Source organism: Pleurodeles waltl, chromosome 1_1, assembly GCF_031143425.1.
Source record: "Pleurodeles waltl isolate 20211129_DDA chromosome 1_1, aPleWal1.hap1.20221129, whole genome shotgun sequence".
Classification (NCBI taxonomy): Eukaryota; Metazoa; Chordata; class Amphibia; order Caudata; family Salamandridae; genus Pleurodeles; species Pleurodeles waltl.
Genome location: NC_090436.1, coordinates 947,153,060 through 947,169,816, shown reverse-complemented (window position 1 = coordinate 947,169,816; position 16,757 = coordinate 947,153,060). Strand labels below are relative to the sequence as shown.

The window sequence follows — 16,757 nt, the reverse complement described above, 5'->3', positions numbered from 1 at the left end:
AGGTACACTGGGGGCGAATCTAGGCACTCACTCGTGGGAACAGAAGAGAAGGAGGGCACTGGCACTCGACGCAGGCAGAAGAATACAGCAGCGGTCAGCGGTCACACAGGGGGCTGCGTGGCAGTGAGGGGAGCGACCTGCCTGGTAAACAGGGTCAGAGGTCACTCTTTCTACCGCTGCGCGGTCTCCATATGAGGGGGAGAGGGAGGGAGGAGCAGCTGGGAGGTGGGAGCGGGGCGGCCAATGGGGTGCGACGGGGGCGGAGCTACGGGACGCGGCGGCGGGAAACGGGCGGCGAGGGGGAGACGCGGTGCACAGGGAAACAGAAAAATAAAGGACCACTATCTGGGCAAAAAAGGTGAGGGGAACAATTCAAGGCAGCAAAGGACACAGGTATAATGGGGGCGAAATACAGGCACTCACTCGTGGGAACAGAAGAGAAGGAGGTACAATCCAGGCAGCAACAGACACAGGTACACTGGGGGCGAATCTAGGCACTCACTCGTGGGAACAGAAGAGAAGGAGGGCACTGGCACTCGACGCTGGCAGAAGAATACAGCAGCGGTCTGCGGTCACACAGGGGGCTGCGTGGCGGTGAGGGGAGCGACCTGCCTGGTAAACAGGGTAAGAGGTCGCTCTCTCTACCGCTGCGCGGCCTCCATATGAGGGGGAGGGGGAGGGAGGAGCAGCTGGGAGGTGGGAGCGGGCGGCCAATGGGGTGCGAGGGGGGCGGAGCTACGAGACGCGGCGGTGGGGAAACGGGCGGCGAGGGGGAGACGCGGTGCGCAGGGGAACAGAAAAATAAAGGACCACAATCTGGGCAAAAAAGGTGAGGGGAACAATTCAAGGCAGCAAAGGACACAGGTATAATGGGGGCGAAATACAGGCACTCACTCGTGGGAACAGAAGAGAAGGAGGTACAATCCAGGCAGCAAACAGACACAGGTACACTGGGGGCGAATCTAGGCACTCACTCGTGGGAACAGAAGAGAAGGAGGGCACTGGCACTCGACGCAGACAAAAGAATACAGCAGCGGTCAGCAGTCACACAGGGGGCTGCGTGGCGGTGAGGGGAGCGACCTGCCTGGTAAACGCCTACTTGACCATCGCCTGAACTTCTGTCAGCCCACCAGACACCTCTGCTCCTCGTCCCTTTCTCTAACCCTCAGCACCCCCCGCATCGGACGTAGCAGATGCAGAGGTCGCTCCTTCGACCTACTTACCAGCGAAGACATGGAACGACCTACCCTTTCATCTATGAACTTCCCTGTCTACAGATTTATTGATTGATTGATTGAATAGGATCAAGACAATTCAAGACATTTAACTTGTAATGCACAAATGATAAATATTCACAGAAACCTGATTTTCACACATTATCATTTGAGTGCTAAATAGTTTTATCTGTGACCCTGTATGCCTGTTCAAAGTTAGTGGCCATTTTAATATAAAATGTGCTGTCTGTGAATAATAATGTACTACCACACGATGCTTTAGTTACATTAAAAAAACATCCCGTCTCATGGCCTTTAAAGGTGAGTGGATTGCGAAAGTTTGTCATTCTAATAATAAGTGGGTCGTGGTTCTAAAAAATTTGGGAACCACAGCCCTAGGGCTTTTTTTAAAGTGCATATTTTCTTGCTTGTGGTGCACCTAAAAGAGACAGGGTACCACCAAACTTTATTAAATGTTGTAGTGGGCTTCAGGGAGTGCCCTTCAGCAATATTAAAAAAAATTGTAAATCTCCTAGGTCATTAAACCCATGACCCGAGGAGAGCTCACCATATTGTTTTAAAGCACTCCGAGCTGGAGCTGTATGCTCTTCACCTCAAGTGCAGACACCTTGTGTGTGATTACATGGTTGCAGTTTGTTCCTTGAAAAATGTTAATGTGTTCTTATGACTTAACTCAAAATGTTTTCTGACAATCACTTTTTTAAATTATTGCAATGTGTGGAGTTATGAAGTATATGTTTGGTTATAGCTATTGGCAACTATTTGACAAAGCCAGTATACACCTTTTATTTTGTTACACATAGTCAGCTGTGCCTACCAGCAGGGATTGGGTACAGGTGCTGACCACAGAGAAGGCCCTGCGCCCAACCCCATGGCACGCACAGCAATGGACATTTTACTTCATGTTTTCAAAAAAGATTCACCGAACCAAAGGTTAAAGTGATGTTAGTCAGATATGGTAATAATATTTTACTTTGCATTAAAAATAAATGCTTAAAATTTTCACTGACTGTATGTGTGTGTGTGTATTTATTACCTACTGGCACACGCCAGTTGATAGTTATAGTTAGGACCAAGTTTCCATAGAAAATGCATTTTTTGACTTGGCTATACCTTTGGCACTGTTTGACAAACCGTAATTAAATTTTCCCAAGAAAGTGCCCTGTGGGGTCTTGTTGCACATAAACTGTTTGGGGGTGATCTGTCAAAGGGGGGGCTGAGAAAAAGGCAGGGGGTCACAAAAGTGCATTACCCAAGTTAATTCCCATAGGGTCTTTAGACACACCTACAGCCTGAACCGCTGAACAGAATGACACCAAACGTGGCAGGAAGCTATATCATGGTGCACAGATCTTGCTTTTTGTGATTTGGTGTAAATCTGTTTAGTAATTGTTGGACTTTTGCTTATGCAGGGTCATCCCCAGTCTTTTTTCGCCTCCTGCCTCCTATTTTTTTCTGACATGTTGCTGTTGGCTTTTCAACTCTGAGCACTTTACCACTGCTAACCAGTGCTAAAGTGCATATGCTCTCCTGTTTAAATTGTATGTAAGTGGTTTATCCATGATTGGCATATTTGATTTACTAGTAAGTCCCTAGTAAGGTGCACTAGAGGTGCCAGGGCCTGTAAATCAAATGCTACTAGTGGGCCTGCAGCACTGGTTGTGCCACCCACATAAGTAGCTCTGTAATCATGTCTCAGACCTGCCCCTGCAGTGTCTGTATGTGTATTTTTACACTGTAAATTCGACTTGGCAAGTGTACCCACTTGCCAGGCCTAAACCTTCCCTTTCCTTACATGTAAGGCACCCCTAAGGTAGGCCCTAGGTAGCCCCAAGGGCAGGGTGCAGTGTATGGATAAGGTAGGACATATAGTAATGTGGTTTATATGTCCTAACAGTGAAATACTGCCAATTTCGTTTTCACTGTTGCAAGGTCTGTCTCTCTCTCATAGGATAATATGGGGGCTACCTTTAAATATGATTAAAGTGTAGATTCCCCTAGAGAGTAGATGGACATGTGGAGTTTGGGATCCCTGAACTCACAATTAAAAAATACATCTGTTAGTAAAGTTGATTTTAAGATTGTGCGTTTGGAAATGCCACTTTTAGAAAGTGAGCATTTTCTTGCTTAAACCATTCTGTGACTCTGCCTTGTTTGTGGATTCCCTGTCTGGGTCAGTTTGACAGTTGGGTTGTTTTTCACCTCACACCAGACAGTGACACAAAGGGAGCTGGGGTGTGATCTGCATTTCCTGATTAGCCATCTCTGCTAGGAGGGAGGGGTGGAGTGGTCACTCTCATCTGAAAGGACTGTGCCTGCCTCTGACAATGCTGTCTCCAGCCCCCTGGTGTGTGTCTGAGGCCTTGCCTGGGCAAGGCAGGATTTCACAAGAAGGTGTGAGTCCCCTTTGAAGAAAGGTGACTTCAAAGACTAAAATGGGTATAAGAAGGGCACCCAAACTTACAAACTTTAGAAACACTTCTGGAATCAAGAGGAACCTCTGCCTGGAGAAGAGCTGATCGCTGAGGAACAAGTGCTGCCCTGCCTGTGACTGTGCTTTGTGGAGCTTTCCTGCAGTGCTGCTTCTGCCTGAGTAAGAGGGCAAAGACTGGACTTTGTGTGCCTTCCATCTTGAAGAAGAAATCTCCAAGGGCTTGATGTAGAGCTTGCCTCCTGTTGTTGAAGTCTCAGGGATAGCAAAGACTTCTTCCTGCCAGCACCTGGAGTCTCTGGAGAGACCCCTACTCTGCTCTGTGGTGCCCTTCCAGTTCCTGGGACCCTGAAAGGAGAGGCTGGCAGCCTAAGGACAAAAATACACGCACCGAGTGCCGTGCGGAGAAAAGATCGACGCGAATCCGATCGCGGCTGAGAAAACGACGCAACGCCGGCTCCGCAGCTGAGAAACGACGCCGCAGGAAACGCGACCGGAGAATCGGCGCCCGGAGCAGGAGAAACGACGCACAGCATCGCTGACGAAGGCTGAGAGATCGCAACCAGCGCCGCGGGACTTCGGACCGTCGCGTGGCTGGCTTTTTCGACGCGCCTCGCCGAGCCGAGCTGTTTTCGACGCATATACCCGTGCAGGGTTATTTTCGACGCACACCGCCCGTGCGGGGTTATTTTTGCCGCAAACCAGGTACATTTTCACGCTAGCAGCGCTAGTGTGGTGTTACAACTACCTAAAGACTCTTTTTATTTTAAACCTCTAAAAAAATCATAACTTGACTTGTGTATGTTGGATTTTTGTCGTTTTGGTCTTGTTTTGTCTAGATAAATATTTCCTATTTTTCTAAACTGGTGTTGTGTCATTTTGTAGTGTTTTCATTAAGTTACTGTGTGTGTTGGTACAAATACTTTACACCTAGCACTCTGAGGTTAAGCCTACTGCTCTGCCAAGCTACCAAGGGGGTAAGCAGGGGTTAGCTGAGGGTGATTCTCTTTTATCCTAACTAGAGTGAGGGTCCTTGCTTGAACAGGGGGTAACCTGACTGTCAACCAAAGACCCCATTTCTAACAGTAATGTTATAGATATTAAAGGAAAAATTACTTATACATCTAGGGACGCGGATCCTCCATGGATCCAGCCGTCCCTGTGGTGATATCTGATTGACTGCCAACACTTCAGCTATGAAGTGTTGGCAGCCATTTTGGGACTCAGTTTCAGCCAAGTCCCAAACAAAACCACAAAAAAAGAAAAGGGGGCAGGGTACGAATACCCTAACCCCTAGCCGTGGCCCCAGGGCTCTCTGGGCCCCCTCCAGAGCAAAAAAGCATTTTTATCCCATATTTTTATATGTATCTGCAGATTTTGCCGAAAAATATTTTTAAAAAAGCATGGGCTCCTACGCTTCTTATCAATTTGACCCCTGGGTAGGCAAGGTCCCGGGGACATGTGCATCATAGTTAGTAAGAAGGTGGGCCCCACTCCTAGGCCTTTTAAAAGTTCCGACCCTTCCAGGCCCCAGAGACCACCACCTCCCCGGGGCTACGGAATACAAATAGTTAGGGGATTGTGCAGCCCCCGGGCCCCGTGGACCACCACCTCCCAAGGCCTATATTTATAAAAATACGGGGGGTAACTAAAGCAGCTTATTTATTTTTATCTTTTTTAATCATTATATTCGCCAAAGTGCATTGTGCTGAACAAAAATTTTGGCCTGCGCATTTCGGCTGGAGCCTTCAACTGGGCCATAGAGTTGTGCAAAATAGAGTGCCTTTTAAAGGGAAACATCCCTTTATATGTCCCCCCCTCTGTTTAAAAACTAGAATGTCAGCATTACTTCCTGTAATCACTAATGTTATTTTAAAAAGTCATCATTTCGGACATTTCTCCATTCCTAGAGTCATTCCTAAAATTAAGACAAAATAGGTATTTACATTATGCAACATTAAATTCATCCTATACGGTTCACAAAGATGCCCTTGAGCAACATGACTTGATGTTTCATTCACATCCTCTGTTATCCATTTCACTGAAAAAGATTGCAAATTCATCATTAATACATTTTTGCTTACTTCTTTACACACAAGCCCACTGCTAATAATTTATAGGGTAGAGCACCTGAAAACGTTTTGTATACACACACCACATATTTCCCTGGTATTGTAGCAAATTTGTAGAATATTGTAGAATATATATAAAAGAATATACCTCAAAGAATATACATCAAAAAATTGGAAGTTAAGTACTAATAAAAACTATATATCCTGCAATGATGAACAAATCAGTTTTTTTCACACAAGAAAGCAGATCTTATATTTTTTTAAGGTAAAGTACTTAAAACATACATTTCATGCAAGGCCCGTACCAGTTCCTTTTGATACAGTCAACTCCAGTGCTACACTGGTGACAGTGCCCTACATGTATTGGAATTGTGTCTCAGAATTATGATTCCCTATTTTTGGAAAATACATAAAAGATGTGAAAGTGCAGTACTTTTTCTTTAAACTCTGCCCTTAACTTCATCCAGTATGGACATATTGACCATCATCATTCAGTATAGTCATGGTTGCCCATAATCTTACTAACCTACTGTATGGCAATGTTCATGTAACCAACTAAGTGATACCTATAGTTCCATCCCTGTCCCTGGCTGGCACTGTCTCAAGACAATGCAATACGGGAATACCTTCATTAATTTTTCCAAAACCAAACATATAACATCTTCATGGCAAGAGACATAATACAAACTAACATACCCCTCAAAGTGCCAAGAGTTCTACAGTTGAATTGAAACTTATTATTTCTACCCTGTTTCCTCAATAAAGTACAAAGCATCAATGTTACAATAGTGCAATTGAGATTCTCACATTGCAATTTGAGTAAATTGATGGTTTATAGAACTCTTTTCCTTCCTCCGTCTCTTCTTGAGGCCAAGTTCTCTCTATATATGCTACCCTGTATTCTCAGTATATCTCATTGTTCAAAAATACAGTGCATCTAAACTCAAAAGTACAGTACATGTAGATTAATAAAGTGCATTGAGGCTCTTAAAGTGCAATCAAATAAGTGCAGTGCATCTAAACTTAGAAGTACAGAACATTTAGATTAATACAATGCATCTAAGCTCTTAAGGTGCAATCAAATAAAGAGCTGGTCTCACTTACAGAATAGATTGAGATTCAAATATGTCAAAATGGCTCTTAATCTATAACTATCCCAGGTACTCATGATGTGCAGAACCAGCCTCAAATTATCTCCCAAGGCTCAGAATAAAACAACAATAGAATAAAAAGATGACATTACAATTGTATTTGTAACTCAGCATCAGTATTTAACCCCCACGTTACTTCAGTTCCAATTGTGATAATACATTTTGATTCAGCTCTCCTCAGCGCCAATACTCAAACTCCTCTTCTGGGTTTGGCACATACATGCTGAATGCCATAATAACATAGTTCCTTTTTTTTTACCTCCATGCTCTTCCCAGATATGTTTAGACATCGCACGTGAGTAATCCCTGTTGGCAATTGCTCTTAGATGCTGAAGTATCGAGCAGCTTTAACTTTTTAACTGTGCTGCCAATGTATCTCTTACCACACTCACATTCTAATACATACGTTACATGCATCGCCTCACAATGAATCCATTCGCTTATCATTCTTATCCTACCATCTGATAATTTAAACGATTTGGTGTTTCGACCGTGTTCACATGACTTACATTTAAAAAAAAAAAAACAGGTTTCTTGAGCCAGTTTTTAGTAGCAACTTTTTGATCAGAAAGATAACTTTGAACCAAAATATCCCCAATGAAGCTATTTTTCTAAAAATGATTTTTGGGTGATCTGAGGTTATTTCCTTTAGTTCTTCATCCTTCTTTATGATTCTCGAATTATTGTGCAGCAGTTTCTTGATTTTTCTATCTGAGAGATTAAAATCCAATATATATCTCATTGTTGTCTCTGTCATTGATTTACTAGATATTTTTGGGATCAAAAGTTCTTCCCTGTTTCTGAATCTTACTCTTTTTAATGCCTCTTCCAATAGTGAGATTGAATACGCAAGTATCATAAATCATTCAAACATCTATTGACGTTAAATCTCAAATTCCATTATTTCAGAACAGTTTTGTTTCACCCTTAAAAACTCTCCATAAGGTACACTCCACTTTAGTGCAATAGGATGCACACTGTTTGCAAATAAAATAATAATACAACTGGTAGGTTTTCTATGTATTCTTGTGCATATTTTGTTTTTATCTTTTTCAATATATACTTCAATGTCCAGGTAATTAATTTTGCTGTCACATATTTCATAATTAAACTCTAACTTCTGAGCATTATTATTCAGTGACTGGAAGAATGACTCCGGCTTCTCTTTCCCACCTTCCCAAGTCAAAAACAAGTTATCAATAAAGTGGACCCACAAGACCACCTTTTTGAGTATTTCACTGTTTTCCTAAGTCTATATCGCCTCTGCCTCCCAGTGGCCCTTGGTCAAATTGTCAAAGGTTGGTGCAAACAATGTACCATTTGCTGTGTCCTGTTTGTGAAGATAATACTTCCCATCAAAGATGAACACATTGTTTGTTAAAATTCCATAATTTCCATCAACATCTCAGGATAATCTAACAAATTTAACGATGTGGAACATAGGAAATACCTGCAGACTTTCAAACCATCTTCATGTGCAATGGCAGTGTACAGGAACACTACATCTATTGTCACCATTGTGTAATCTTTTTTCCAGGGTATGTCATTTATTTGAAAATCCATGGAATCCCTAATATACGATGGGAGGCTAGCCTCATGAGGAACCAAAAAGATATCCACAAACCTTGAAGCATTTTCCAGCAAGCAATCACAGGAGCTGACTGTCGGGCAGCCTGGCGGATTTATTAAACTCTTATGGACTTACGAAGCACATAGATAGTTGGCATTGTAGGGTGATCCTTCCTCAAATATAACAATTCTTCATCATCCAAGATTCTTTGTGCATGCCAATTACTTAATTTTTCATGAAAGGCTTCCATGATTTCTCTTATAGGTTTCCCTCCAATCTTCAATAATGGTGTGGATTGCTCAGTTGTCTTATGATTTCTTGATAGTACTTACTCTGATTCATGATCATAATATTTCCTCCTTTATCTGAGGGTTTGATGGCAATATTGTTGTCATTTACTAGATCTTTCAATGCCCACCAATCTTCTTTAGTCATGTTTCCCTTCCCAGGGCAAAGTTCTTTTTTTCTATTTTTGGTATACTCCTCAAACCCTCCACTACCAATTCTTGAAAAAGATCCACTTTATTCCCTGGTGGTAATTGAGGACAAAATTTGGACTTGATTTTGCATCTACTTACATTTGATTCATTAGTTTGAATGCCCGCCGCCGCACAAAATTCAAGATCTGAGAACTCCACGCCATTCCCTGTTTCCTGTAGTCCGAGCAATTCCATTTCCAGATCTGCAAGAACTTTTATTGGAGCAATATCTGCACTTGTTAAAATTGACAGCTACTGGGGTGCACTAGATTTTCTTCTTTGATGATCTATAATGCCATAGTATTTTTTAATTTTCAGTTTCCTGCAGAACTTGTATAAATCAATCCGTGCTGCTGCCAAATCTATACTTATGGTTGGATAAAATGTTAAACCTTTGTTCAAAAGATTCTTGTGTAATTCAGCCAGGTGTGTGTGTGTGTGTGTGTATTTATATATATATATATATATATATATATATATATATATATATAAATGTTACTAGAAATATTACATTGATATTATCAATGATGTTGTCTAAAATGTCACAAATGCCGTAATTTGTGGGGTAATTAGCAGTGTATGGCAAGGGCGCAAGTTATAGCGACCTTAGGGCACGATTTATAGTTACTTGAGCTGACTCTAATAACTTGTGAATTTCTATGGTTTTGTATATTTAAAATGTGTGCCTAACTACTGTTACCTTTGTTTTTTTCAGTGAATTTATATGGTTTTTTAAATTCTGTTTGCTAACTATAACGTCCCTGTTAGAAATGGGGTTCCTGGTTGGCTAGTGTATGCACCTAAGCTGGGCAGAACCCACCCATTCTAGTCAGGGCATGGGAGTTACACACCCAAGATAACCCCTGCTCACCCCCCTTGGTACGAGCAGTCTGGCCTATCCCAGAGGCAATGTGTAAAGCGTTTGCACAACACACACAAAACATGTGCTGCACTATCCCCACCACAAAGGGAACTCAACACCAAGTTATATAAAAATACTCTGTATTGAACACAACATCATTAGACCAAACACAATATGTCTGTAATACCCTGCTACCCAAGCAGTTGTCAAAACATTACGCAGTACTGTTACTCTGCAGAAACCAGCAGTAGTCACATATAACACGTTACTCATTATTCTGCAACATAAGCAGTAGTCAGGAAAAACATTACTATAGAAATGCACTTGTCATCACATCATCATAACTGCCCATACCAGAAACATTTGAAAACATATGGCAAGTCATAGCAAAAGAAAAGCATATTGTTGTCATTCCTTATAACAGGGATCATCAGGGAGTGCCTGGTAAATCATCATAACATATCACCCCACGGGTAAGATCAGGATTGCTTATTCACTATCAAGGGTGCCCCCTCACCAATGCCCCTATATTAGGAAAAGAAACAATCACAAAATGCCAGGCCCCTCACTTGACTGGACTATCGGGCTCCCCAGCTTAAGAGCTCCTATGCCCTGGCTGGGCCTATCGCACATGAAGGGCCAGCGCGTGCCACTCTGGGGCGCGATAGTGCGGAGAGCGACCCAGCGGGGCTGAGGAACCTCCGATGAGGCTTCCCTCCCTCAGCCCGCAAGCACGCAACAACCGGGGATCTCGCACGGAGAATGGGAACCTCTGATGAGGCTTCTCTCCCCTGATCCATAAAGCCAGGGAGAGGAAAAATGGAGAGAGGCTCGGCGGGCTGGTGAACCTCCAATGAGGCTTCCCTCCCCAGTCCGCGAGGCGAATTTGGGGCTCACCACCTTCCAGGGGCTGCCGCCTGCACTGCAGCAGCGGCTCAGCGGCTCCCACTCTCGATCCGGTCTGAGCCTTCGGGCGGGCCGGGGGGGAACCATGGTCCTCTCCTGCCCCTTGTCGCCCAGCACCCGGCAGCTTCCTAGACTTCCGACCGAGACATGCCGGTCCGGCAGTAACTTTTGCTTAAGTGGGGATCGGTTGGTGCCCCGGGGCACTTTCCTCAGTGCCTGTCGCCCCGGGGGCACAACCCAGGGTGATTCTAAAACGCTTGGCATAAAGGAACGCCCAGATCGCGGCAGTGACTTTTTCTAGCGGCAATGCGCCCTTAAGGCACGTAGGGAAAGAACACAAGAAAGTACCCTCAAGGCACTATCAGCAAGGGATCCAAAGCGATCCCTTGGCCCTATAAGCAATAAAAAGGGAGTGCTCCTTCTGCACTGCAGCAGGTGATGGCAGGGGTCACAGGGCCACAGCACCCAGCCCCTGGTGGACACAAAAGATGGAGCACAGGACGACAGGGCCCAGCAGCAGGCCAGAGCAAAGGGGATGCAGACAGTGGCAATTCCTCCAAGTGACCTAGCAGGTCACAGGTAAGCACAACAGCAGCAGTCCAAGGCTGGTGAGTTCCTCCAGCAGCATTCTGTGTCCAGTTACAAGCATGTTTAAGTCCAGAGTGTCTCCAGTGTCTCCAAAATGTGGGGAAAAATCTGCTGTACTTATACTCAGTTTTGCAAAGTTTTAACAAAAAGGGGGAGAGGAGGTTCCTACCAGTTACAACTGGTTCTGGGAGTGTTCCCTCTCTCCTCCAGCACAGGCTCCAAACATCAGTTGGGGGTAAATGTGCCTTTTGTGTTAGGCCAGGGCACAGCCTTTACAGATGCAAGTGTGCCCCGCCTCCCCTTCTCTCAGCCCAGGAAGACCATTCAAAATGCAGTTGCACCTCTGTGACACCTCCACTCTCCCTGTGTACAGGCTGTCCAAAAAGTATGCGCAAAGCCTAACTGTCACTCTGCCCAGACGTGGATTGGAGTCAAGCTGCAAAACACCAGAGTCATAAGCACAGAGAAATGCTCAAATTCTAGAAGTAGCATTTCCGTAATGATAATAAAAAATCCACCTACACCAGTAAGGATAATTTCTCACTACCATTACAACCATACCAAACATGCCTAGGCTATCCCTCATAAATCAGACGATACCCCCTAGACACAAGGCAGGGCCTTTCCATTGCAATTCCATGAGAAGGCAGCACTCACAGGAGTGAGAAACCAACTATGCTGTTTGTCACTACCAGGACAGGCCATGCAGCCAAGCACATGTCCTGCCATCTACATACATAGCACCCTGTCCATAGGGCTGGTTAGGGCCTACCTTAGGGGTGTCTTACATGTTGTAAAAGGGGAGTTCTGGGCCTGGCAAGTAAATTTAGATGCCAGGTCCCTGAGGCAGTAAACTGTGCACGCAGGCCCTGTGCTAGCAGGCCTGAGACAGGTTTGAAAGGCTACTTCTGTGGGTGGCACAAGCAGCGCTGCAGGCCCACTAGTAGAATTTAATTTACAGACCATGGGTATAGCAATACCACTGTACAAGGGACTTAAAGGTAAATTAAATATGCCAATTAGGTATAAGCCAATAATACCAACTTTAGAAGGGAGAGCACCTGCACGTTAGCACTGATCAGCAGCGGTAAAGTGCTCAGAGTCCTAGAGCCAACAGCAAGAGGTCAGAAAAAATAGGAGGAAGGAGGCAAAAAGTTTGGGGATGAACCTGCAAAAAGGGCCAGGTCCAACAGTCCCTGTAACATTTATTTTTTTCAGTGAGGCCAACCCCCTAGAAGCACCCAACCTTGCACCATACACGGCCTTTGCCCGTGTGCATTGGAGGTTGCCTGCAAGACCTGGCCTGCAGCCTGACCCTACGGCCAACCCCACTTCCCTACCCAACCCCATGCTGCGCACAGCACTTTGTCTGTGCGTGACAGAAGTTGGCTGCAGCCTCTCTGGGTGTCAGAATAGGTGTGAGAGGGTGTATCTAGGGATGAGAGTGGCTGTGAGAGTGTCCGTGTGGGTGTGAGAGTGCATACCTCAGTGTTTTAGTGGGTGCATCAGTGTGTGCGCGGGTCTGTGAGTGGGTGCATGAGGGTGTCAGTGGGTCTGTGAGTTTGTGTGTAACGGTCTGAGTGGGTCTGTGAGTGGGTGCGTGAGGGTCTGACGGGGGCTGTCACTGGGTGTACGAGGGTCTGAGTGGATCTGTGAGTGGGTGCATGAGTGTCTGAGTGGTCTGAGTGGGTGTGTAAGTGTCTAAGTGTGTGTGTGAGTGGGATTAAGAGACTAAAAAACAGTGGAAAAAGGAGAGAGACACTTTTTTAGGCTTTGATGTATGATATACTTAGAATGAGATATTTCTGCACAACTTGAACACAAAAATGTATTTGTCATGTAAAAAGTGTAAGATCACCTTTCATACAAGCCTTGAACATTTCTACTTAAAGAAAAAAAATAAAGGAGGGAAATGAGTCCGCCTGGACCCGAAACCTTAATGCTCAGTGTGAAAGTCTGTGACCTTCACTCTTGAGCTATTCTTTTTTTTTAATGCTTTTTTAGCTCTTTATGGGCTATCTGGTACGTTGAGGGCTCCGCCACGGTCCCTACATGTTTTTTTAAATAAAAAAATATTCTGCCCTTTATGGACTATCTGGGACCAGGGGTGGGCATTGAGACATGTTGCTCCATGGTCCCAGATAGTCCGTAAAGGACCCTCAAGGCCTCCCATGGAGTCCCATTGCTTCAGCAAGCAAGGAGCTGCTTTAAGTAGCAACTCAGTGGTTGCTGAAGCAAAGCTTTCATCTCTGTTCCCTGCACGCATACAAAAAATTATTTGTCTATGGAAACTAGGTCCTAACTATAACTACCTAGGGGCGACCACCACTAGGCAATATATATAGTCTAGTACAAAACCCTAAACATTCAGCAGGCATAGTAAGAGTTATGTCAAGTAACTATAACTCGCACCCTAAGGTAACTATAACCCGCGCCTTCGCCATGCACAGTTTTCTTATCAATAATTATTTTGCAAATGCTGCAGTGATAATATCAAAGATGCCATAGGAGATGTCATCAATGATATATTATGTAGAGTAATTAGCTGTGCATGGCAAAGGCGCTTTTCTGCTAACTACCCCACAAATTATGACACTCATAACATCTTTGAAACATCCCTGAGAAAGTGTAGACAAAACTCTTTCCTATTTATGCAGATTGGGTGCATGACCTTGCAACTGTCACAACCCACGAACTAGTAATATACATGCCAAGTGACTAACAAGAAATTTTTGACTCTATCTGTTGGCTCGTATATTCCCCACAATTTGACAGCACAGCACTAATTGGAGCAGGAATATGCACCACAGTGTCAACTAAACATTGTCCCCTGGAATCTAATCTGCAGAGTGAAAAGGACATGCGACAAGGAACTGACAGGAACCTGCACTGTTGGGATGCGCCAACCCTAACTATAGACATACAGGGCCGTATTTATACTTTTTGGCGCACAACTGCGCCAACGCAGTTGTGCGTCAAAAAATTTAACGCCGGCTAACGCCATTCCAAAGCACCATGCGGGCGCCTTATTTATGGAATGACGTTAGCCGGCGGAGCTGCCTGGTGTGCGTCAAAAAAAATTACTTACACCAGGCAGCGCTGGCGTAGGGGAAAATGGAGCTTGGGCGTCAAAAAATGGGGCAAGTCGTCTGAGGCAAAAAATCTGCCTCAACCCGAGTTGCGCCATTTTTTTTTTACTCCAACCCTCCATTGACATGACTCCTGTCTTAGCAAAGACAGGAGTCATGCCCCCTTGCCCAATGGCCATGCCCAGGGGACTTATGTCCCCTGGGCATGGTCATTGGGCATAGTGGCATGTAGGGGGGCACAAATCAGGCACCCCTATGCCACAAAAAAAAAAATATATACTTACCTGAACTTACCTTAAGTTCCCTGGGATGGGTCCCTCCATCCTTGGGTGTCCTCGTGGGGTGGGCAAGGGTGGCAGGGGGTGTCCCTGGGGGCATGGGAGGGCACCTCTGGGCTCCTTCCGAGCCCACAGGTCCCTTAACGCCTGCCCTGGCCAGGCGCTAAAAAATGACGCTAAAGCGGCTGGACGTCATTTTTTTTGACCCGCCCACTCCCGGGCGTCATTTTTACCCGGGAGTATAAATACGGCACACATGCCTCGGAGTCATTTTTTAGACGGGAACGCCTACCTTGCATATCATTAACGCAAGGAAGGTGTCCACGCTAAAAAATTACGCAAACTCCAAGATCTTTGGCGCTAGACGGGTCTAACGCCAAAGTATAAATATGGAGTTAGTTTTGCGTCGGATTTGCGTTAAAAAAAAGACTCAATTCCGGCGCAACCAGAGTATAAATATGCCCCACAGTTTTAATGATAGATCAGGAGATGAATCTTCAGATACTATTGTTGAGCCTGGGTGCCCACAGATATGTACAGACAAGTTATACTAATTTAATATATTGCAGGATCCTGTGAAAATACTTCAGAGCAAATACTAGTTGTACATACTAACGGTGTACTCTATTTATCAACAACCGGCATCTCCATCTAAAATAACCACTCCACCACTCCTACCCTCCTTGTGTCATGTTCTAATTCTGTGGTCTATTATCTTACCATTCCTTATGCATCTTATGAGGTGCAATGCCCCTAAAAAATGAGATATTGGTTTGCAGCCTTAAGCTAATAATATTAGGGATGTGTAACGTCATAGCAATGATAAAATGAAACGGTATGTTTATAAGGTAAAAAAGTATACATGCATTCAGATAAGGCTGTTGTGGATGCACCTGTGTCCACGGCGGTCAGCTTCAAATGCATTTGTAATATTTGAATAAATCTCATTACAAGATGACCTCGGTAGGTGCGTGTACCTTTGCAGCTTCTAGATAACTCCATACAAAATATTTGCAAAGCCTATAGGTTTTTCTGATAAGACCTATTGGCTTTGTCAGTACTTCTTTCCACCTGTAATTCCGACATGCGGTCAAAAAGTGTTAGGATGTAGCCCTGGTGCTGTTGCCTGCATTGCTGCATGGTTACATCTAGTTCACAGTTGCCAAACCTTTGCAAGTTTAAGTTGTTATTTTTTTCTTCTCTACACATCGTTAGCCAGTCGCATAACGAGATAGTGACACAACAATTGAGGTTTTTTGTTTGTGTTGGTAATAGCTGAAATAATAAACTTTATTGTTTTTGTTGTAGGTGACAAAGTCATACCACTGCCTGTTCCTCAATGTGGAGTGTGCAAGAACTGCAAAAATCCAAAGAATAATCTCTGTATCAGGAACGAGTAAGTTTGTTACGTTTTCAATATACAGGTGCATAAATGGTTAATCAAGCTCAATATAGGGTCTAATAACATGACTCTCTCTTGAACAGTGCTCCTTCATTTTCTGGTCTGATGGGTGACGGCACCACCAGATTTACCTGCAAGGGAAAAATGGTTCACAATTTTGTGTGCACCAGCACCTTCACGGAGTACACTGTTGTTGATGAAAGTGCTGTCGCAATAGTCGATGCCTCCGCCCCTGCTGATAAGGCCTGTCTCCTTGGATGTGGGTTTTCTACTGGATACGGGTGTGCAGTCAAAACAGCCAAGGTAAGAACGATCCCTTCTAATCATGCCTTCAAAATCAATATTAAAGTATGGGAACTCATAGGGCCTCATTTAGAGTATGGAGGACAACCCGGTGTTTCCGTCAGGTAGGCGGAGGGAAGCTTTTCATTGTCATGGCAGATCTCCCACCGTAAATGGATACCTTCGTGGAAAGCGATTCTGTGCTCTCGGTAGAGTTGCCACTGCAGCGGCTACATTGAAGGAATGCAGTTTTGCTGAACGCCCTGTTTAATCTGCCCTGCAATGTTTTTTGTTTTTTCAAACATAGACTTCCAAACCACTAGCTTGTTATAGAAAAACAAAAAATACATGTTCCTGTTATGCTGGGAGTTTTCTCCCAGCGCGTTGGGCCATTACTTTGGTTTCCTGCGTT

General features: G+C 44.4%; 1 protein-coding gene across 1 annotated transcript in view; it reads left to right on the top strand.

Annotated features, from left to right (window-relative positions):
• Positions 1 to 16,757, top strand: part of LOC138289686 (alcohol dehydrogenase 1-like) — a 271,379-nt gene that overhangs the window by 94,241 nt on the left and 160,381 nt on the right. Inside the window, exons 4-5 of the mRNA XM_069230192.1 lie at positions 15,970 to 16,057; positions 16,147 to 16,366. Coding sequence (XP_069086293.1) covers positions 15,970 to 16,057; positions 16,147 to 16,366 — 308 coding nt within the window. The remainder of the gene's footprint in view (positions 1 to 15,969; positions 16,058 to 16,146; positions 16,367 to 16,757) is intronic.